Genomic DNA, 21,285 nt, shown 5'->3' with positions numbered 1-21,285 from the left:
AGTAGTGTTAAGGCTGACCCAAAAAGCTGATGTCCTTACTGTACCTCCTGTAAATGTTACTGGTGCTGCTGCCACTATGAAAGGCTCCTTTCTGCACCTTCATCCAAATCAGAGATTTTAAAGGATTGGTGCACCAAGATATGACTGTGTGGAAGTCTGAAAATGCAAAGGAATCTATCCAAATGGTTCTGTCCAAACACAGGCTGTGGCTTCACTTGGAGAACACAGCTGTGCGATGACTGCAATACCCAGGAACAGGGCTGCCACTGTATCTAGCTGGAGCATTGGGACTGTTGTCACAGGACTGGCTATTTACCACTGGGAGAGAAAGACCAAAGTCTTTCAGAGGTGTTGAAAACAAAATTACCTACAAGTGTTATAACCCTCAGGTATTGCCCCCATTAGTGTGAAATTAAAAATTCTCAGAGTTGCTAAATAAACTGCACACGTTAAATTCACATTTATCCAAGTTTTCCTTTTTGTTAGCCATTTTATTACAATATTATTTTATTTTAAACCAGGATTCCTGCAGGATCCAGGAAATGTCATTTGTCTCTCCACCACCAAAATGGAACATTTCTCTCTGCATTTTCACCTACCTTATCATTATACATTGCTAGTTTCCTACCATTAAACCCTCTCCTCCTCTTCCTTGTTTGTAAGCAGAATTAAATCACAAGACCTGTAACTGAAAGTGCTCACGAAAACTGGGGGAGATTAGAATTCATGTTTCATGGCAGATTGTGATAACAGAGAGCCATTCAGTATGCATGCTTACCAATGATGATAATTTCTGTAACACTACCAACAATTTCCAGCCAGATGTGCAACATCTTTAAGTTCCCACTCAGAAATTCAAGAAATTAATCTGGATGGAACGATCAGCAATAACTTCTGCATCACATTGAGTCTCATTGCCTCACTGGTATCTGCAAATTCTACAAACTGCAGAATACTGTGGGGACAGTTTTGATTCATTATGCAAGTCTACTTTATAACCAAACATGCTGTTGTCATCTGTTGCTAAAGCCAGAAAGGGCTATTTATTCACCTCCCCTCTTACGGTGCTTACTCTCCTCCTTGGTCTTTTGCTCTGCATTTAAGAATTTGACACCACATAACAGAAATGACAACAGTGCATATATTCTCACTGAAGAAATAAGCACAAAAGCTGTATGGAAGTGTATGTCAAATGAAGTGTAGTCATGTTTTTATAATTTGCCATGAAGAAAACCATTACATTTTCTAAAAACCTCTGAACAGAGATGATGCAAAACTGGAGATAAAGCAACGGCTCATTCCAGCCCTCAGCGAGACATATAAAGCCTCAGAATAATGGAAGACAACTATCAGTGTACAATGTTAAATACTGTACAAGATTTCTTTCAGCAAGTACTGCTGGACAAAAAAAACAAACACCATTGCTAAGGCTCTTTCAATATTTTCTTAAACTAAGGCCATAGTGAAAAGGTTCAGTTAATATCACAAACTGCAATTTTCCAATCTAACAACGCTCAAATATACCTTTAACTGCTGCTAGGCAATCACTATTAAGGCTATGTATGTATTTGCATGCACAAAAAAACACTGCTTCCTTCCTGCATCTGTTAAACTTGCAGTCATCTCCTTTCAACTCTGAAGTGACAATTCATGTTTTTGGATCAACAGAGACACAAGGGGAGGGTAACAAGTTAAAACACTACGTAGGCCCATTATTTTAAAGTGCAATAGGGTCTCTGAAGGAATCATTTATGTTCTCCTGCACATTTATGAAGGAGTACGGCTAGGTTCCAGAATATTCCCTCAACTTTCTATATGAAGGCAAGAATCTCATTCATTTCAAGAGCAGCACCAATGAACATTTTCCAAGAGTAACACATTTCAGGCCTTTATAAGACCAAAAGTCTTATTGAGTTGCAGATCCAAAGGACAACTATAGCTGCAATGCTCCAGTTGCTCAGTCAGTGCCTTTCTTGCCCAACAGAAGGAGCAGTACAGTTGGTGTATTGGTTGACAGAACAAACAACAGAAGTTACAGTTTGCATCAAATCACAAGAGAACAAAACAGTAAATAGTATATGAGGCTGAGCCAAGAAAAGGTCACTAAACATAAAACTGCTATCAACAACAGCAACAACTTCTATTTTTCCACCAAAAAGGTTAAAATGTATACAAGTCGGAGCACAAGCATAATGAATCTATTGGGCAATTAATCACTTTAGTCAGCAACCTATTCTGAGCAAATTAAACGTCTGATCATTCTAAAGGCTCTTTTTGCGTACATACTTCTTCGGATGGCTTGGAATATAGCTTTTAAAAGAACACAAAATAGGATTTGCACTAAAATGCACTTAGGGAAATTTTTATGAAAGAATGATCAGGAAAAATCTTCTGATAACTGGGACAGCAGAGAACACGGAAACTGACATTCAACAGCTAAGAATGTGGTCGCCACTAATAAAGTTTTAGAACAAAGTCCATCTTGCTTTTGCAACTCCTGACAAGGGTCCATACCAGCGGAAACACCGTACTTTTTACTTTACTACAACTTGAAATAGATCGCTATAAGTAAAGTGATTTAGACAGTCAATTATTTACCCTAAAATTGACTGAATTTGAGTGTGAAGCTTTATTATAAGACTGAACATAATTTCAATATAATATCTGATTTATACCTCTTACAAGCTTTTTTTTTAAACCCACGTTGAGTGAATATAATGTGTAACTTGGTTGCACCATTAAAGCATTTCTTTACAAACCATGGGTTTAAACTTATGATTCAGAAAACATTTGTACTATTACTGCTTTGTAATTCTTACGTGAAACGGGTAAGAAAAGCTCAATTTTATTTACCTGACAGCAAAAATTAAGCTCTTACTTTAGATGTCTTATTCCAATGGAAGTGGTTTGGGAAACTATTCACTCTGCAGTGCTTGGAATAGTGTGGAATAGGAACAGAGCGTGAAACTCCTCACAATGTTTTTAGGTTTAAACCACTTTCAGAACTCCAGGATGTTTTCTTAAGCAAAAATCTCATTCAGATGGAAGTTACATGTGACTAAGACTGGATATTCAAAGGGCTTCGGAGTTAGGGTGCGTGTCTCCCACTGAAAGTCAGAGTTATTTATCTTTTTTAAATCCTAAAGTGGTTAAAGCTGCAAAAAATGTAAGTTTATAATTTTCAAAATCTCTGTCTGAAGCGTGGCAACATTTTGGTAAATGTGTCCAGGTATACCAATATTTTTATTAATTTTAATATCCTTTTCTGCAGTCAACCTTTAGGAACAGTAAAGGGGCAAATATGAATATTTACACAATAGTTGCAATACAGCCACTACAATAAATGATAGCATTATCTTCAATTTTAAAAAGCATACATCTTAACATTCTAACAATGTTGCTGAGGAGCATTATGCAGAGAAGATTAATAACTAAATCAACTCCTAATGAAAACTACCTACCTAGTGGCAAGCAGTCACTGAGGGTGGGATTTTCAAAAGCATCCAAGTGATTTAGGAGAAAAAGTTCCATTGACTTAAATCACTTGGGTGGTTTTGACTAGCCCACCAAGAATAGCTAAAATGCAATGGTGGTCAAACTGAGATTGCCCTTCCTCAAGCAAAGGGGGAATAACGGTATGGGAGGAGAGCTTTAGATGCTGAAACTTGAGCATTAAGGAATGAATATCTGACACTCAATAGGAGATTCTGAATTCACTCAGCCAAAAGTTTTAAAGATCATTGAGTCTTTTCTCAGTACCAGGTAAACTGGTTCAAAACCAACTGAGTTATAAAACATCTAAATGACTATAATATAGTAGGCATAAACCAGCGTATTTTCTGTAAAGGAAAGTCATCCCTGTCAATCCTACTAGAATTCTCTGAAAGCATAAACAAGAGAGTTGAGAAATTTAGCCATTTGAAAAATTAGCCATAAATGCTCCATTTTAATATGAAAGGTGGTTAACAGTGAGATGCCCCAGAGATATCAGTGGATCAGTGTTATTTAATGTATTTATTAATGACCTGGAAGAGTAGGTAGACAATGAAGTGGAAATATTTGTTAATGACAACATTATGTAGAAAGCGACAAAGAGTCCTGTGGCACCTTAAAGACTAACAGATGTATTGGAGCATAAGCTTTCGCGGGTGAATGTCCACTTCGTCAGACGCATGAGTTATGTAGGTTAATCAAGATTAGAGGTATTACAAGAAACTTAAAGGGTTAATTAAAACATTAACTGGGCAAAATCCACAATGATCAATTAAATTCAAAATGTAAGTAAAAGCAAAGAGACAATTGAAAGGAGCAATCCAAACTACTCATACACATTGATGGATTCTATACACAAACTTAAACCCTTTACAAAACCCTGTACAGAAGCTTTTTTTAGTTTGATTTAAACCTGTGCCTTACAGACTTAAGCTATATCTAAACAAGCCTATAAGTGTGTCCACACAACTTTTTGCACTGATTTAATCAACTGGTTTAAAATTCCACATATTATGGTACAACTGTGCATGTAGACAAGTCCTTACTGAGATGTTAAAAAAATAATCAAGAACTCCCTATGAAAATATTAAATGAAAACAGTCTCAATGAACAAAAGATTGCACAGAAGGTGTTGGATTGCATTAAGGAACAAAGAATACTACTGAAAATATAGCATTGATAATATGCCCTCATCTTGTATATCATCACTCAAAGAATTTCAAAAAGATCAGCAGAAATAGAAGCAGGCTAGAGATGGGCACTTAAAATGATTAGACACATGGCAAGACTTCCAGATGAGGAGAATTTAAAAATATTATAACTAGTTGATTTAGAGAGGAGGAGAATAAGATGTGACATGATGAAAGTAAATAAAATAAGACTACATATAAAGGCAATCATGCGCTTCCTCTTGTTCACCTCTCTTAGTAAAAGAGCCAGGAAACATCCAATTAAATTAACAGGCAACAAATAAAAAATAACCAAACAGATGGAAGGAATTACTTTAAATAAAACAAACTACCCTTGGAAATCAATGCTGCAATAGAGGCAAATATCTTAATGGGATTAAAATAAGGATTAGAAATTTATAGAAACAAAAACCATTTAGTTACAGTAGTTAAAATAAAATTTTAGAGGTGACTGCACTCTTCATGCTTTGGAATATGTAAAGCTACCACTAACTTCTCAAGGTTAGGAAGACACTTCTCCCTGCCAGTGCATAACCATACAACTTACTTTGAAGCACCTGGTACAGGCCAGTGTCAGTGACAGGATACTGGATTAGGTGAACCACTGGTCAGACCCGGCAAAGCAACTTCTATGAAATGACTCTGCAGAAATAAAAATTAGCAGGCTGCTCTGCCATTCCACATGTCTGAACACAATTTCAAAGTCCACTGAAAGCTGTTTCCTAAATCAGTTGCACCCTATTTTTAAATGTCTTACACTAGCAAACATCTAAATAGTTTTTCCATGAGTTGGAAAGAAATGCTCTAACCAAGTATGGGAAGGCCTTCATACACGTGGCCTTTGCTGCACAAAACTGATTTTTACTGGCTGCTTATGAACATGTAGTTCACATCCTTATGGCTCACCATCAAAGTAATGAAAAACCTTCCTCTTACAAGTAAAGGACACATTTTTTAAAGAAAACTGGATCAACTAAAAATTGGTATTGCAATACTGCATTTTTTTTTCCAACTTCCAGGTCCCTGAATCAAATCCAGCCCAGGTTAGATGCAAGTGAAATTCATTAATCTTGGAGAGCTGTTTGTGACTTATGTGTAAGTTATTTACAATATGAGACCCATAGTTGTGTATATCACTAGACAACGTGTTCAGAAATGTTGTCACTTCAGTCTAGAACTTTATTGGTATAGTTGAAAAAACAAATACAGTCTACAGAAATCTAGTTGACCAGAATAAAAGAATTAAGAGAAATAGAACAATTTACTGCCTAGATTAGATTCACATCTTAACAACTTGATGTAAGATGGACTAAATGGGATAAAGTTAAAAAAAAAGGAATATACATTATACAAATATGCATACCTGATGTAACTCAACCTATAGTGCCTCAACTCTGCTTTATGCCCTACTTTTTTGTATTTGTCACGCTTTGTATTTATTAAAATAATTTGTGCTGTCAACAATTTTGTTTATATTAAATAAAACAACTAAAAACACTATTAAGTCTGAATAGGCATGGTAGCCATGTTATTCCTTCCAGGTCAGGACTAGCACACACACTGTCAGGATAACGTGAGGGGCTATAGGGGATGCCTGCACTATCTGTTCTGTGAATAAATAGTGGATGCTTGTTGCGAGACCCCATAATCTGCTTTGATTACTTAGATGAAATATGCAGCCAACATGAGCAGCATGGGGAGTCTACACATGGCTTTTCTGTTGCTACCACCAGTTCAGCTCCACAAGTGGTATTAAGAGTGGGGATGTTAGCATTGACTCTATAGACAAAGCTGCAAAAAGCCACTTCTGTTTTAAGTACTACATAGTTCTGATCTGAGTAAGGTAAGAATCAGTGGCAACAGGTCGGCAGCAGTGCTCCCATTGTTAATAAGTGTGAAATTAAATTGCAGTAGGAGTTTTGAAAATGTTCAGAGAAATTTTACATACATGCAGTAGACAAGGCTTTTAAGTTTAGCCTGATGCTGAATTAGTCAAAGAGTAAACATGGTTTCCAGGGTTCACGTGAAACTGTAATCATCTCTCTGAAGCAAAAACTTTCTTTTTATTTTTTTTTAAATGAAATATATAGCAGTTACCTGAACATGCTGAGTTCCCACACTTCCTCAGAGCTTATCCCTGGAATCATGGATCTTTGAAGGAATCAGTTTACATAATTTGAGAATAAATTTACATCATTTACAGCAAACAATTTTTAAAAAACAGATGTTTTTTCACTCCTAAAAACCGAGCCACAATCTTCTGCTATGCTGAACCCCTGGGGGCAGCAGGGAAGCTAGAATGAATCACGTCAATTTCACTCTTGGGATAGTTCAGAGCAGCAGCAGAGGCAGGAACTGGAGGCATTTAGTGGGGAGTATGGGGGCAGAGGGAGGGAGAAATTTGAGATAGCAACCCTCCTGTCCCCTCCGCCCTCCCCCCATGCAAAACTCTGGCAATCAAGAGGCAAAAGAGAAAAGTTTAATTGCCCTCGTGACCTCAAATTTATTGGAGATGTACAACTTAGAAGCTAACATGAAAGATACACTCTCCAAATAGGGCCAAAGGCAGCCCTCTAATAGGAATACCAGCACCTTCGCTCTTCAGATCAGTTGGGAAAGAGAAGTGGGAGTGAAGCTTCTCATTAGGACCTTGCTGCTGAGCTCCCTCCATATCTTTTGTATGGGACTAATAGGTTTAAACTTTTTAATTACTAGGTATCTAATAAGTTTTTCAGTCATTGGCCCAAACCAATTTCAGCTGATTGGCAACACTGCGTAGCTTAGAATGTTATTACATGTAGGGATCTCATCGCAATAAAGTAACAGTCAAGCAGCTGAACACTAACGAATGTAGTTATTTAAAGCCCAATTTATAAATATTTAATATGTCCTTCTCCATTGAATATGTATTTCATTTTACATTCAGAAAGTGTCCTCCTTTCAAGTATTTTTGGAGTTAATATGTTTTTAAATATAAAAATGTACCAAACATAGTACAGTTTTCAAGGTCACATTCTCCTTTTTTCAAATGAAATTATTCTTTTAACTTCAAATGGTAACTGGAGGCCTGCATTGTGTTATCAAGTTCAAATTGTATATTTAAGTGGTTCTCGGTGGAAAAAAATGTGCAAATGTGGGTAGCACAATGTGCAGCAAAGCACAGGATGAACTAAGGTCTACAAAAAAATAATTTGGAACAAAACAAAAGTGAAAGGACTTGTGAAATCAGCAGGAAATTGCAAGGTGTCCCAATAAACATACCCATTTAAGCAAGTCATTTCACCCTTCTTCAATTTTAATTCTGCAATAGGTCAAAACACAGCTACTTCTGAAACAGTTTCTTCATGGGAAAAAAAATCTGATCAAAGAGATGTTGATATTCCTTCCTACTTAAGTTAATTATTATTAATCCTGAAGGGAAAGTTAAAGAAAAAATGCCGTATTTCTTATAAAGAAACACACACCATATTATTCTCAAGAGCTACTAGTCAGTGTACTACAGTTCTTTATATAAAAGTTCCATGTCTGAAAACCGTCTCTTAAAGAAGCAATGCCACATGGAAATACAGATCTCTTTTTGACAAAAACAAAATAAAATTAATCCCTCTGCCAATTGTTGTGGCTTTGCAATTGCACCCTCTCCAGATCCACATTAGCTCCAAAATGAACAGTATCCTTCAAGGAAAACCACTGTACCTTTCAGGCCCTGTCTGAAATCTGATCAGAACTATGCTAGATATCAAAAATTTTTATACATACTGTGGTAGAACCACTTAAGGTAGCAGAGTTTTAACATGGATTTGTTATCAGTAGCATTGGGACTGCGTTATAAGACTACTACTCTGCACTGAACATCCCCACTGTGATATTGGTATGATCTGACGATATGACCAGATCCTGTCTATACTACAATGTGTGTTTTCACTGGGTCACCTGACATGGTTATTTCGTAATGCAGACAGGATCTAGAGTATCATCAGAGAATCCTACTCACTTCTTCCTGAAAGAAAATATTGAGCTTGCCAAAATGCAGAGTCTAATCTACTAGCCTGACTCTGCAGAGAGGGGGGGGGGGAATGAAGGAGAGGCACATACAGTTTTCATGCCAGACTGTAACTGAGTTTATACCACTGGGATTTGGGGTCTGGATGAAGTACTAAGTGAAACACAGCAGACACAAAAACACACCTCAGAAGCACAGCCTGAGGAGAACCACCACCAGGACAGACAAACAGACAGACGAAAAACAAACTGATAAAAAGTTACACTGGAGGGGAGTGTGGGAGACTATGAAAGCAGTAAATGAGAAACCAGTTTTATGGTTAAACTGGATCAATCTTTCCTCCTCTTGGTTCAGAGGGTCATTGGTTGTAGATATTCCAGATAGTTTTTCCTTAATTTAATACCTCGAAGCAGTAGACTACATTAGATAATGTGGTGTACCCTAAAGATCCAGTTTTAGGAGGGATTTAGTTCTGAAAAAACACTTCTAAAAACAAGGTAAACTATGAAAGTAGTGTGAAAAATAATGAAAGCTTAAAAGCCCTTGGTTCCATAAGAGGACATTTATCCACCAAACCAAAACATACACACACGCACACTGATGATTGAAATAAATATTAGAAAAGCATAAGCATGAAATCCATCTTCTAGTCTTATCTAGGGCTTGATAAACTTACCCAGAATTCTAAAAGAACTGCTTGCTACAAGAGTGAAATATACCAACCTCCCTACTGCAATTTAAAGAAATAAAACAGTTATGTACTGTATTTAATTGTATATTGTCAATCAACTTTTTAATGCGACTGATTGCATCTCTCTTGCTTTTGGTATGGTACCTTACCCTCTTGGCTACACTGCAGTTCTTTTCTTTAAGTAACCATGATGCATTTCTTCCTCTACTATTTTCAGTGTATCACTTTTTCCTTCTCTTACCCTTTTCTTTGCATTGACTTCTCTGCCGCCTCCTTTATATTTCTCTCCTTTCTTCTCCCATGTCTCCTTCTATAACACTGCCCCCCTCCCTTTTTTTGAAAATTTCCCCACACACCTTGACCTTCACCTCCCCCCATGCTCCTATATACAGGAACTGAATGATGCATCAGACACCAAATGTCCAGATGATTAAACCTACACATACGGGCTAAAAACTGGTATAAAATATGGGGAGCTGCCTCTGTTTAATGAGGTAATGCCCTTATGTGAAACCAACCTTCACCCCGAGCATCCGCCCATTTCTAGATGCTGTCTCTGGACCTTAGTTAAGGGCTCCAACTTTTGTATTATTCATTAATTTTATAACACCTAAAGTGTGCTGTGTAGAGGGGAAAAATAGGCTAAGAGTAATTAATGACTATCCTACTTACCCGATGTCGTTGCAAACTTTTACCTTTCTTAAAAAAATTAAATGCAAAGAAGAAGCCTATGTTAATGCCATTGTTTGGCTTGAGACAGTTTTCTTCAATCCTGGGATAGGAAAGTCAAAAACACCTCACTTTAAAATTGTGATGGTTGTATTACAACAACAGAAACATTTAAAAAAGTTAAGCTTTTTTCTAATTAAAGTTTGGAATTTATAGAATTCAGCTAAAAATATGCTTTTTAGAGGATTTTTCTGCATGCTGTGGCCTCACTGAAACAATCTTCTCATGTAAATTGTCGCAGTCCCACCTGCTGTCACTTTCAAATCTAGAGTTCTCATGTTTTCCTATGTGATGTATGTCACAAAGAAGATGCAGCTTCATTAGGCTCTGAGAGAAATTTTAGATGCCACCTAAGAAAGCTCAAAAAGAGATTTTTTCAGTTGCTTATTTACTCTGAATTTCCCCCCAAACCTAGAATACACACTCCACATCAGTACCGTCTTTTTACATGTAAAGTTTCAAGTATATATATAAAGAAATAATTGATTTTCAAGTCTTTTTTAGGGAACTCTTCCTAGTAACTCCTAGGCTGACATGAAATGTTAAGAAAAATGGTAAATCATGTATTTCAATCTGAAGAGCTAGAAGTTAATCAGACACTAGCTGTTTGCATGTTTACATCTTCTATCTCATTCTGGAAGTGGAGTTCTAAGAAGGATGCAGATACTGAAACTGGGTTGTATGATCAGAAGTGACTGGTGAAGAGACAGTGTGAGTATATAAAGTTGAATTCTGTGAGGCATAACTTAGGCATAAACAAAACCCAATGGTTGCAAAGGCAACAGGAAACACCAGGATAAAGTGGGGAATACCAGAGGTCCTCCAGTGTTTGCTTTAAGAGGGATTATAATACCACCACCATCAACGACTGCTTGGAAACAGAGGTCAGACTGAGAGGCCAGAAAGAATCAGTGGAGAATATATAATTTCAATATTATCCTTTGCACCTATCTCAACCTTTCCCTGCCATGCTTAATTGCTATCTGAACTTTGCAAAGCAAATAATTCCAACCTCACACTAACAGAAACCACTGTTGAAACAGACTTTGTTTGAGAGGAGATTGAGGGCTTATTTGGAAATTCACAATGGAGTTTCTATGATAATTTGGAAGAGGTAATAATTTGTTAGCTACATATTACAATCACACTTCTGAAATAATCAGTTGGCTAAATAAAATCCAAAGACAATTGTTTACTGCAAATTGTTCAAAATCCAGTAACTAGTTAAAGATAATTCTTGCCTACTAAATGCATTACACTGGTTAAAACGCCAGGGGATAGTTGTTTAATTGAATACAAAACATGCAAATATCTGTTATATAATTGTATTTAGCAAGCTGAATAAAAATACACTTTAAAAATAGACTATAGTATAATTTATTTAACATTTTAAACCATCAAAATTTCTCTTTTGTAAAAAAAGGCATATTTACTAAAGTAAACACACATTCATGGCTGTTTACACTGTATGCTTTTATATTTCCTAAAGAGTTACTGCTATATTAAGACCTATGAAGGGGATAAAATCTGCAGCGCAGAATACAGACTGTCAAGTGCAGTTAACTATCCTGGTCAGGTTTCTAATGACAATTCAAATTTCACAACTCTCCTGAGGAACCAAACAACAGCTTTGATAAAGCAGGAATTAACCTATAACATTATTTGACATTTTGACTCCCAGTTCTACCCGCTACAGTCAAGTAATATACTATCGTTTAAACAAATGGGGGTAGAATTTTTTCAAAAGGGAAAGTTACTCTTTTTCATCATTGCTGAATTCACAAATGACTGATTGCAACTTCCTAAAATTTTCCATAAAAGTTCAACCTCTGGGCTGAGATCAGCTTGGATAATTTCAGACATGAGATACAATTTCCAGAAAAGGGGAGGGTGCTAGTGAGAGAGAGAAAACCACAACAGGTTATACTGGAAACCATTTTGCAACCTTAACTATGGCTGTTGCTCCCCATGAAAGCAAAAAATACTATATTACTTACATGTCAACTAGCTTGAATACCAAAGAATAGCACCACAGCATTACAAATACTAATGTAACAGATTGCCAACACCTTTTTCCTCCTCTAAAAGTATTCCAATAAAATTTGTTAACAAAACAAATAGACCAAGCAATAGAAATCATGGCTGAGCAAACAAAGGATGGAAAGTATGGAACACCTATCATAAAAATGACCATAGTGGGACAGACAATGGTTTATCTAGCCTAGTATCCTATCTTCTGACAGCGGCAGTACCAGTTGCTTCAGAGAGAATGACCAGATCAGGGCAATTTCAAGTGATCCATCCTCTGTCGTCCACTCCCAGCTTCTGACAGTCAGAGGGTTAGGAACACCAGGAGGGGGGTTGCATCCTTGATCATTTTGGCTAATAGCCAGTGATGGACTATCCTCCATGAGCTTATCTAAATTCTTTTTTTAACCTAATTATACTTTTGGCCTGCACATCATCCCATGGCAATGAGCTCCACAGGTCGACTGTGACTGTGAAAAGTACTACCTTTAGTTTGTTTTAAAGCTGCTTATTAATTTCATTGGGTGACCACTGGTTCTTGAGAGGGGAGGGTAAACAACATACCCCTTTTCTTTTTCTCCATACCACTCACAATTTTATGGACCTCTATCATACCCCCTTTAGTCGTCTCTTTTCTAAACTGAACAATCCCTGTCTTTTTAATATCTTCCCATATGGAAGCTGTTCCATACCCCTACTCATTTTCATTGCCTTTCTCTACACCGTTTCCAATTCTAATGCCTTTTATTTATTTATTTATTTTAAGATGAGGCAAGCGAAACTGCACACAGTATTCAAGGTGTGAGCAAACCATGGATTTATACAGTGGTATTATGATATTTTCTGTTTTCTGATCTTTCCCTTTCCTATTGGTTCCTAACATTGTTAACTTTTTTGACTGTTACTGCACATTGAGCAGATGTTTTCAGGGAGCTTTCAACCATGCATCTAGATGTGCATGTGCTGTATCATTTAAAGCATGGATTATGAAGCCTTAATGGTTGGCAATTCTTTGTGATGAATTTGTTCTACTTTTGCCTAGTGACCAAAGAGTGTAATTCCACACATAAATTACCTTTTACAAAGTTACATTTTTATTTTATTTTAGTTTTTTGATAGATTGTGGGGGTTTTTAAGTGCCTAAAGCTTGGGATAAGAGGTTTTTAAATATACAAAATAGAGATAATATCCTCTATGTGATTATTTCTAATTTAAACTTTGTCCAGACATGAACAGTTAATACTAACAGTTTGGGAATATTAAGTAACAACAATTTCAGGAATTGTGAGGTTAGTTTAATGAAATTGTGGACAAATCTTCACTAACACAAATACAATTTCAGTTTCTTGGAAATGTTCCTCTCCTTGCTTTTGTGATTTAAAAAAAAAAAAAAAAAAGAATCTCTGAGGTTGCCGTTATTGCCTACTGGATAGATAACATGCACACCAAAACTGTAATTTACTAGGCTAATGCACATTTATTAAAAGGCATAAATCTGTCTTTATGCTTTTTAATAAATGGACTTTAGCACATACTTAGTAAGAATTGTTTAAGAGATATTTTACCACTGTCATAAAAATTAAAATCAGTGTTTGAATTTTAGATTTTTGTTACCTACTGCACCTAAACAGTCATTTAATCTTCTCCCAATGCTAAAATAAACTTGAATAAAGGACAAAATGTTATTTTCTAAAAGTCCTGCTCCTGCTCCCAATATGAGCTTTACAGTCAACTTCAGGACAAACATGACTGGGCCATACATTTTTATTTAAAGAGAATATTACAGGTATGATTCCATTTCAAAATCTCACAAACTTTTTATTGGTTCATTTAAAACACATTTAGGAATCTTACAAAATATATATGCCTGAGACAAAAACGCTAGCAACACATATGCACACTACTGTATATATTTACGTTTTCTTTAGTCCTTAACATTGTCTAAATTGAGTATCACCCTTTAAAAAAAAAAAAGTGATTTTGACCTAAAATAACTGAATCAAAACAACAGCTAAATACAGCCACACTTACTAACCTGGCTGTCCTAGAGGACCATTAAAGACAACATTTTTAACATCTTTATTAAATTAAATATGGAAAAATTAAGACACGTTCAGTGTAACTATATATAAATTAAATAATCCCTATGCTCCCCAAAATTATTCTCCTCCTATCCTAAACTCTCTAAAAGATTAGCAATAATTCATATTTTCAGGCTGCACATTGTTATAAGCCACAAAATTGCTATTGTCCTAAAAATTAAAAAAAAATTTATGAATCGAGATCTGCATTTTTCACTTCTACTGCTGAACAGCTTTTTATAATTTGTAAAAGAAAATTATTGCTCTGTGGACACTTTGCATGATAAAATTATTTGCATGAAGAAAGTTAACAGCAACCCCACTCATGCAGAAAGAGCTTACATTTAGAAAAAAAATACTGACCCAGTCTTAAGTGTTGTGGTGCGAACACATTTTATGTTCTTATAATGATGTTAACACACCAAGGAAATGCAAATGTTAGGATAGTGTTTGGTAAGATTGAATGTATCACCACCCCAACTTCAGTGGAGCTCACGAGCAGATAAAGAACTAAACTTAAAACGTTGGGCTTTAAGTTAACTACTGCTCTTCTTACAAGAGTACATTGCTCTTCTCATCTTCTGTCTGAATTCACCTAGCGAGGCCTGCAATATTGTTACCCTAATCCATTCTAAAATGTCAGCTAGAGAGTAAAATCTGCAAATCGTAAATATTTAATATAGCACCACCTTGCAAATCATAAAAATACCTAGGTGTAAAAAAAAAAAACCCCAAAAACCAGATTTTATGTATTTTTAAAAATCAATTTTTTCCCTCAAGTTTTAATTAGGACAAAGTTAAAACTTGGAATATTTTAATCACCAATCCACGATCCCGCCCCTTCCTCCGTGCTTCCTATTGCCTATGTTCAGAGTCAGAAAGCAACAAATGCCACAAAAAGTCGCCAGGAAGCCCGACGGGGCTCTGACGAGGCGGAGAAGGGCTGGCGTGCCCGCCTGACTCCGCGCTGGCGGGGTGGGGGGACAGGTCCCTTTAACTCCGCGCTGCTTAGCCGAGCGGGCAGCGGAGCCTGGGAAAGGTCACCCCGACATACTTGCTCCTGCAGCGACGCTCCGTACGGAACAGTCCCGCGGTGGCGCCGGAGCTCGGTAAAAGTTTGCAAGTTTCGCCGCAGCCCCTGGGCGCCGGTTGCTGTCGCGCTCCGGAGCGATTTCCTCCTCGGCGAGGGCGGCGGGAGGGGGGGGGCGAGAGGCGGCTCTTACCTTTCTTGGCTTTCGGCGAGTTCCTCTTGCCGCGGTGGGCGGCTCGCTCCTCCTCAAGCGCCGCCGCTATCTCGGGGTTCTCTTCCCCATTGTACCACACGAGCAGCTCCTGGCCCGGCTCGATTGGCTGCAGGGAGACAAACGCGAGGCCAATCAGCGGGAGGGTTGTTAGCCCAGGCTCCGGGCCAGAGGGCGCGGAGCTCGCGCTGGGGCTCGCCAACAGCTGGACGCGGCGCCGAGCCCCTAGTTCCTGACTGACTGACGGACCCAACAGGAAGGGCTCTTTGCCCCGCCCCGGCTGGGCCGCGGCGGAGAGAGGCTGGCGCCACCCCCCCCTGCTGGCCGGAGGACCGCACTGGTCAAACCCCGCTGCACCGGCGCCAGGCCGAGGACACAAGTCAGCGTTTAAACCGACCTGCTTGGCAGGCAAACACGCTTGGTTTCAGCCTGACGTCGCAAATATTGCTCGCCCACGTGTTGCGAGCTCCGTTTCTGCGGGAAATACTGCGGTTGTGATGTGAAGAAGATGTAAAAAGCGAGCTCTGTTATTAACGAGGAAGGTTAGAGAAAGTAGGTCACAGAAGATGTTAAATTCAGATACAGTCTGGAGAAAACCTGTAACTCATTTTCTTCCTAGCAGGGGGAAATGACGGCACTTTGTTTAATGAGATACTTTCTAGATTATTTCTCCCCAATCTATTGTGGGGGTTTTTTTTTTAAAGAAAACAAATTTAAAAAATGTATTTGAAAGCTGAGGTTAGGCTGCACAAAATTATACAGAGGCATAACTCTGCTTTCATTTGTAAGTTTGATCTGCATGTATATATTACATATTTCTTTAAAAAACGCAATTTCTGAACTCAGGATACACAATCTCTAAGATATTTTTAACTATATACTGTAATTTTAAATGTTCTTCATTTTAGTAGATTTAACTGGAACGATTTACATTACACAAGCAAGACAGTCTTGTCTGTAATACAACAAAAGAATAAGAAATGACTATATATAGTAGAAACTCATACAGAATCAGCCATCTATTGAAGTTGAGAGTTTGGAACTTAATTTAAGGAATACATTGACAGGAAAAGTTCATGGCAGAGGAAGAGAAGAAAATGGAAGGTAATTACTACATGTTTCTGAGCCCCCTCCTGAATCAAGCCCAATAATAAGGGAATTGTGTGCCATTCCACATTTATTTCTAAGTCTTTACACAACACAAACTCAAGGAAAGGAAAAGAAAGGAAAGGAAAGGAATAAGAAACTGAACTAAGCATCAGTCATTGTGATTACTACTGTGATACCCCACTAACATTACCATGCTGCTCAATACAAGAACTGATAGTTTTCCTGGTAATTTTATGTGGTCTTAAATAGTCAGGATCATAATTTTTTTAGTGAATCTCCTTAAAGATTTTCCCCACTTGAGCAGAGTAAAAGAGGGAAATACCTCTGTACCTATATTTTCCAAATAATCTCCCAAACATTTCTCCATTCAGAACAATTCTACTCAAGTGTGAAATAAAATCCTTTGGCCCTAAATACAAATGCCTTTCTTCCTTGTGACTGCAACTACCCTTTTCAGTGGCTGAAGAATAATATGGTGCCAGAAATCCTTTAAGTTTAAAGTAATTAGGTTAGAGCAAAGGGCATCTCAAGCTATTTTTAAGTTTCACCTGAGCCAAAGAGGGGGGGAGAGAAACCTATTTTACCCTCACATGCTGGAAGAACTCAAGAGATTCAAGATTCCAGGCATCCACATTATAACTATCTTTACCATGATCAGATCTAGCTTTTGGGGCTTGTGCAATCCCTCATGGTTGGGGGTGGTGGTGCGGGGACAGAGGGACACCTAGGAACAATCAATTTTACCTTTTTTTTTTTTTTTAAAAAAGGGTATCTAGAAGTTTTCTTTGCAAAGGAAATGTAAGTCAGCTCATAGCATTAAAAAAATGTCATGAATTTTTCCTAACTACCATTATTTATGCAGAGCTCACTATTCCCCTCTACTGCCAACCATGAGTTACTCATGGTCTCCCATCCTGCTGAACTGATTAATGTGTTATGATGGTTCTGTGGAAGTTGTTTGTGAACAAAAGGCATACACCAAACTGACGTCAGTAGGAGTTGGATCAAGCCAAAATTCTTTACATCTTACTGTTTTTGAAAGTTAGTTTGGGAAAAAACGGTAATTAAGTTTGTTTTGAGTACTTATAAACAGAATCTCTTCATTACAAGATGTGACATGCACAGCTTAGCATTCATTACTGGTAAAAGTTTGCTGACGTAAGATTCTTCTAACAACAAATGGGAGTGCTGTTACAATTTATAAAAGGTTTCAAGTTTCTGGTATAAGAGGATTAATATAATTCAATAATATTTACATTGTTAGCTAATATGGTATCCATTAGATAAGTACATATTTTCTTTTCCTAAAAATTATGTAATACAGTCCTTTTTAAAAATGATATATTTTGTTGTTAAAAGTGTTTATTATTTGTCTAAGCCATTGTCTCCTGATTTGCTAAATTCCAAGGCATATAAATTTTTCAATTAATCCTCACAATCAGGAAAGTGAAAAGGTTTGTTTCAGAGAATCTAAGTGTAAAACTGCACTGACCATTATACTTGACATGTTCACATAAATAAAATATAAGGCCAAGCAATATATGCTACTTTTAAATCAATTTAAGTCTCTACATAGACATTTACATAAGTTTAAACTGACTTACAATATGATTAAACAAGTGTAACTTTTAATATAAGCACGGCCTAAGATTTTGGTTTCCATTTGCAGTTTTGGAGGAGACCTGATGGAACAAGTGTTGGGTAAATTATTTGCACAGCATCACTGTGGTAGTGCTATACAACCAAGAATGAAGGCAAGGTTCCTGCTCCAATCAAAACCTCCAATGGGTTGACAACAAAGAGCAATGCAATTCAGTGCTGTGTTAAGCATGCAACTTGTCAGTTCCATGGTTGCTTGTTTTTCCCTTTTAATTTGCTGAGTGTAGTGTTTGAGTTCCTAAATCAATGTCTAAAAGTCTTCTGACCCTGTCCTTCCAAAATGAGATGCGGCCTGCCTTAATCAGTCCAAGCTCGTGCAATAGAACAGCTCCTATGTTAGCAATACTAATTAAAGCAACAGCTCTCCTTTGAGGAAAACCACGATCCCTTGATTTTGATGTAGACTAAGCATACAGCTGTATCTAGAAACAGGCTAGCATCAGAGAACCTTCCTGTGTAAGAGTGTTCAGTTAAAAAAAAAAAAAAAAAGTCAAATCTATTACCTATCTGAACCACTACCTTAAATTCTGTCTACAGCAACCTTTTTACAAAGTTACAAAATAATATTGTATCGTGAAGGTAATGCATAATTCAATAATAAGCACATATGTACATTATAGTAGTAGTGCTGGTTCTTATGATGTACCTGATTTTGCAACATTTGAAGGTTGTGTGTTGAACATAAATACAGAAAGAACTTTGTTTGTAAGTTCTTCATAAGAGCAGTAAAGGGTTGCAACACACAACATACATGACCAATGCACAAAAGCAAGGAAATGAAAAGTTAAGCTGCTGAACAATATATCTCTCTATTCCTCTACACAGAGGCACACACCTTAATCATTACTAAAACTACCGTTTAACACTAAGGACCACACACTGAAACCTGAATTCTGACCCAGTCAACACAACCCTCACAACACATCCCTTTACCAACTACCTTCTCCCAAAGCTATTAGATTGGATGTTCAGTGCAGTAGGGTTGGGAGGAAACAGCTGGGTAGAAGTATGATGTAAAGTACAGCTTCCCTAGTGGGACCGAGTTAAAGGTTGTGGTGCACTGTCTGTGGTATATTCCCCTTACACTGTGGTGTTCTCTCATCTTAGCTGAAGGCACTAGATTAGTGTTTTCAACCTTGTTTCATTTGTGAACCCCTGAAACATTTCAAATTGAGGTGTGGACCCCTTTGGATATCTTAGAAACAGTCTGCGAACCCCCAGAGATCCACAGACCACAGGTTGAAAACCACTGCACTAGATGAAAACACATCTGCTTTCTCCCCCAAAGTATTAATATCCATCCATAGGTATTCAATTGTAGAATAATCCATCTATTGTACATTTACTGAACATTGTGACCTAAGTGTACTTATTTGTTTTGTGTTTAACAGTTCTGGATTTGCACTCTGGAACTGTGAAGATGAGAGATAACAGAAGTAATTTTACAGCATTTGTCTATCTTATCTAATTAGGTTGTAAATTCTTCAGGACAGGAATGGTCTCTTATGTGTTTATACAGTGCCTTGCACAGTGCTACTATCATAATAATGAAGCACTTTTTTTTAAAATGTGCATGCCATCACTGCAAAATTCTTCTTTTCTAGGGTAGATTTTTTTCTTTTACTTCCAAGAGAAATCTCCTTACTTTTATTCATTTTCATCAATCGTTGGGACAAGGGGCAGGTGAGTAAATTGTGTCCCTAGGCTAGTAATATCTACATGACAGTTGTGAAAAGTTAATGTATACACACACACACACACACACACACAAACATTGTGCAAAATTTCTAGGAGAGGAGAGCAGCGCCATTCCAAATGTTCATGAACCCATGTTAACGGCAAGACTACTCCATCTAACATTGAGAGTACTTCAGCCCTCTGAATAAATTCATAGAACCAGTGGTACCTGCCACTTTAGATAAGAGGACAAAGTCCCTGCCTCCAAGAGCTTGCAATTTAAACCAGACATTACAAAGAACGACAACTGAATACAGTGAGTACGGCATGGGAGGAAACAAACAAAAAGAAATGGGAATTAATTTTAAAGAGCATTTTATCAAGGAATGTGGAGCTGTATAATGGCTTGTTTTAGATATTTATATATTTATTTATTTAACGTAACAGGTAAAAGTCATGCACCAGAGTAGGGGCAAATTGTACCTGAGAGAGATCAGGGCACATTAAGGAAGCAAGCAAGTTCGGGCACACTAAATGATGTGAAAAATAAGCTTTGCATTCAAGGAGACAGACAAGTAACATTACTTTTTGAATATATGTTTTAAATAATTTTGTGCAGTGATATGGCTCAGGTTCCAAAAAGTTTGAAATGCTTTTCTATATGATACTATGTTCGCAAAGTCTTTCTGCAGCTACATTTGCTTGCTTTTCTTTGCAGCAAATTTACTTTGGGAATCTGGCTCTTATAATTGTGCAGGCTAATTACCACTGATTTCATTGTTTTGGGTAACTATAACATTCTACAAAATACTATATCTTGTAATGTTTTAGATCAAACAAGCTTCATTACCAAACAAAACTTCAGATTAATTCAAATACTCTGTAAAACGTTACAAGGAAAATTACTAACTTGTGTACATAGAAAGCTGTGCTAAGTGACTCTCCAAAGCCTAATCTATACTAGGAAACTGACCCAATGTTGATAGTTGTAACAGTACTAAAAACTGTTTAGCTTCTAGTATAAACTGAGATTAAGAAGATTGGCGTATGCCCCATGTCCTACTTCTTAAGAGGATATATTAACAGGAAGAGCAAAAGCTGTTGAAACAAATGCTTTCAGATGTGACTGGGAACATCTGCATAGCTGGCAAGGTAGGTTTACTTATTTATTTGCCGGTAAGGGAGGCAGCAGTGTAAACTGATATAATAATCTGTGTTATACCCATTTATTGAAAGTCCTAAAAGCAAACCATACATCTATATTTAAAATTTGCATTAGGTACATCTTTGTTGAAATCCTGTTCAGTGGATGGAGAATGGCCATGTTGTCAGTGATCTTTTTTGCAAAATATTTTCTCCCCTCTATGAACAGATCTTGTGCAGT

The 21,285-nt window shown here is 37.2% G+C and overlaps 1 protein-coding gene across 12 annotated transcripts in view; it reads right to left on the bottom strand.

Moving 5' to 3' along the window:
* The window catches only part of PRDM2 (PR/SET domain 2), a 129,961-nt gene that overhangs the window by 53,845 nt on the left and 54,831 nt on the right, over positions 1-21,285 (bottom strand). For all 12 annotated transcript variants that reach the window (XM_044995928.1, XM_044995923.1, XM_044995930.1 and 9 more), the window contains one exon: positions 15,438-15,564. In XM_044995928.1, coding sequence (XP_044851863.1) covers positions 15,438-15,564 — 127 coding nt within the window. The remainder of the gene's footprint in view (positions 1-15,437; positions 15,565-21,285) is intronic.

This window comes from Mauremys mutica, chromosome 21 (genome assembly GCF_020497125.1).
Source record: "Mauremys mutica isolate MM-2020 ecotype Southern chromosome 21, ASM2049712v1, whole genome shotgun sequence".
Lineage (NCBI taxonomy): Eukaryota > Metazoa > Chordata > Testudines > Geoemydidae > Mauremys > Mauremys mutica.
Note: the sequence above shows the minus strand (reverse complement) of the source record. Positions and strands in the feature narration are given on the sequence as shown.